The 2406-nt window shown below is 44.8% G+C and overlaps 1 protein-coding gene across 1 annotated transcript in view; it reads right to left on the bottom strand.

Annotated features, from left to right (window-relative positions):
* The window catches only part of LOC119829389, a 3120-nt gene extending 1271 nt beyond the window's left edge, over positions 1-1849 (bottom strand). Inside the window, 1 exon segment of the mRNA XM_038351860.1 lies at positions 6-1849. Within this exon segment, the coding sequence (XP_038207788.1) occupies positions 6-1641 (1636 nt within the window). The 5' untranslated portion in view covers positions 1642-1849.
* Between the last annotated feature and the right edge of the window lie 557 nt (positions 1850-2406).

Below are 2406 nucleotides of genomic sequence, written 5' to 3'. Positions count from 1 at the left end.
AGCACAAATCTTAAGAACTACAGCAGGGATGCCGTCAGGCCCATTCGACTTGTGAATGATGAGAGAGAGAAGGGCTTTGCGAACAGCTGATTGCGTGAATTTTATTTCAGGCATCGTGCTGTTGCAAGCTAGGATATATGGTGGTGTTTTCCCCTCATCATCCAACGTCGAGTTTGATGCAAAAAGAGTGGCCAAAGTATCGGCTTTCTCTTTAGCAGTATGGGCCAAGGAGTCATCAGGCCTGCGCAGAGGTGGAAGTGACGAACGACAAAAGTTCCCTTGGATAGCCTTGGCAAGAGACCAAAATGCCCGTGTACCTGAAGGGTACTGTGTCAGCTTCTTACCAATTCTACTGATGAACCTTGATTTCGCTTCAGATATCTCCCTCTTGTATGATCTGGAGGCAGAGTTGTACATCTTTTTAAGACGCATGACGTCGGGATCCTCTACCGCAAGAGCTTCTGCCCAGGCTTGATAACAGTCGTGCTTCATGCGGGATGCTGCCCTGCACGATTGCCCAAACCAGGGCCGAGACCTGCCACCGACGGGTACCACAGAACTTGGAATGAACAGCTCCATGCCCTGTAGCACTACATCAGCAACAGAGTCAGCACAAGTATTAGGGTCGTCATCCGCGAAGCAGACTTGTCTCCATGGGTAAGAAGAGAAAAACGTGCGCATCCCATCCCAATCTGCCGACCCATAGTGCCAGACACGTCAGGTACTGACTGAGCGAGACCGAGATTGACGACTGAGAGGCACTGAACACCGTATAAGGCAATGGTCGGAAGAGCCAAGAGGAGCAACGACGTTCACCTTATAATCATCTGGAGATGTAGTCAGAAAGAGATCCAACAAAGATGGTGTGTGGTCTTCGACATCGGGCACCCTCGTTGGTGTAGACACCAGTTGTGTAAGGTCATAGGACAAGGCGAAGTCATGAAAAGATCGTCCTGCGTAATCAGTAGTACGTGAGCACAACCATTCTGCGTGATGTGCGTTGAAATCGCCTAAAACCACTAATTCAGCCGTTGGAATCCTCTGAAGCAGCATATCGATCGAATTTTGAATTTGCCCAATGAGTCGGTCAGTTTCGGTATTTCCGCTGTGTGACCTATACAGGCATGCAAAGATGCGGGGATGGTTATCGTAGTCCACACGTAGCCATAATAAGGATAGGTCAGTACCTTCAAGGCTGCCTAGGCGGCGACAACAGATGTCTTCTCTTGCGTATACGCATACTCCAGCGCGCGGAACAAATGAGTGTTCCAGCACATAACCAGGGTAATTGAGATAAGATGTATCAGCAGGAGAAGAGATCTGAGTCTCCGTTAAAAAAAGTAAGGCCGGTTTGGCTGTCTCCAGATGGTGGTGTACAGCATCAAGGTTTGAGTTTAGTCCCCTAATATTACAAAAGTCCACCGATAGTGTTGGAGTGGGGGTTGCCGAAAGATGTTTACTTTTTTTACTCTTGGCAGAATAAAAGCGCGGAAACTTGCCCCCCCCAGAATACGTGGGGCAGCCTGAGTTACTGAGCTCAGGGAGGGATTCTCTAGAAACATAAGTGCTAGTACCCTCCTGGGGTAGTTTTCTATTAAGTACCGCTGTCATAATATTTAAGGGCGAAGGGGATGTGGGCATCCGGCAGTCTCACTAACTCGTACGAAACGCAAGGGAATGCTTCACGCCGGTATTCCGTGAGACAGTGGTACTTCCCCGGACAAGCTACAGCCCCGTCGTGCTACACACAGAACTGTGCGTAGCTGTAGCTCTACCACTGTTATAAGAAATCGCCAGAGCCTCGTTCGTTGGTCAGCAGGGTGCACCGCGGGCAGGTGAGGTTGGCTTTGGTTGAAAGATGATAGTCAACTATCACACCCCAAAAGGATTATTTAGAAGGATTGTACTGCGCAGAGTGATCTTAGTTTAACAAACTTATGACGATATGTATGAGTATATATTATATATAACCATAAGTTTTTTATATATAATAATAAATAAGTTTAAGTAAATTTTATTATATAATTTTATTTTGATATTTTGATTATTGTACCACACCTAATATTTGTATTGTTAATTCTTTAATTTTTTTTTTATCACACTTGACTTTTTTTAACGTTAATGTTGTAATTTCCTCTAATTAAAACTATGCATGCAGCAAGCTTTGCAAAAATGTTAACTGTATTTGTTGGAAATTTATTGTTTATAAATAAACTAGCTGTTCCCCACGGTTTCACCCGCGTAAGTCTGTAAGAGTATCGGGATAAAAAGTTGCCTCTATGTTATTCCAATTGTTCAGCTGTCTACGTACCGAATTACATTGGTCGTCAATCGGTTCAGTAGTTTTTGCGTGAAAGAGCAACAAACACAGACACATCCTTACAAACTTTCGCATTTATAATATTA

The sequence above is a fragment of the Zerene cesonia genome, chromosome 10, assembly GCF_012273895.1.
Source record: "Zerene cesonia ecotype Mississippi chromosome 10, Zerene_cesonia_1.1, whole genome shotgun sequence".
In the NCBI taxonomy this organism is placed as follows: Eukaryota; Metazoa; Arthropoda; class Insecta; order Lepidoptera; family Pieridae; genus Zerene; species Zerene cesonia.
This window is presented reverse-complemented; position numbering and strand designations above follow the sequence as displayed.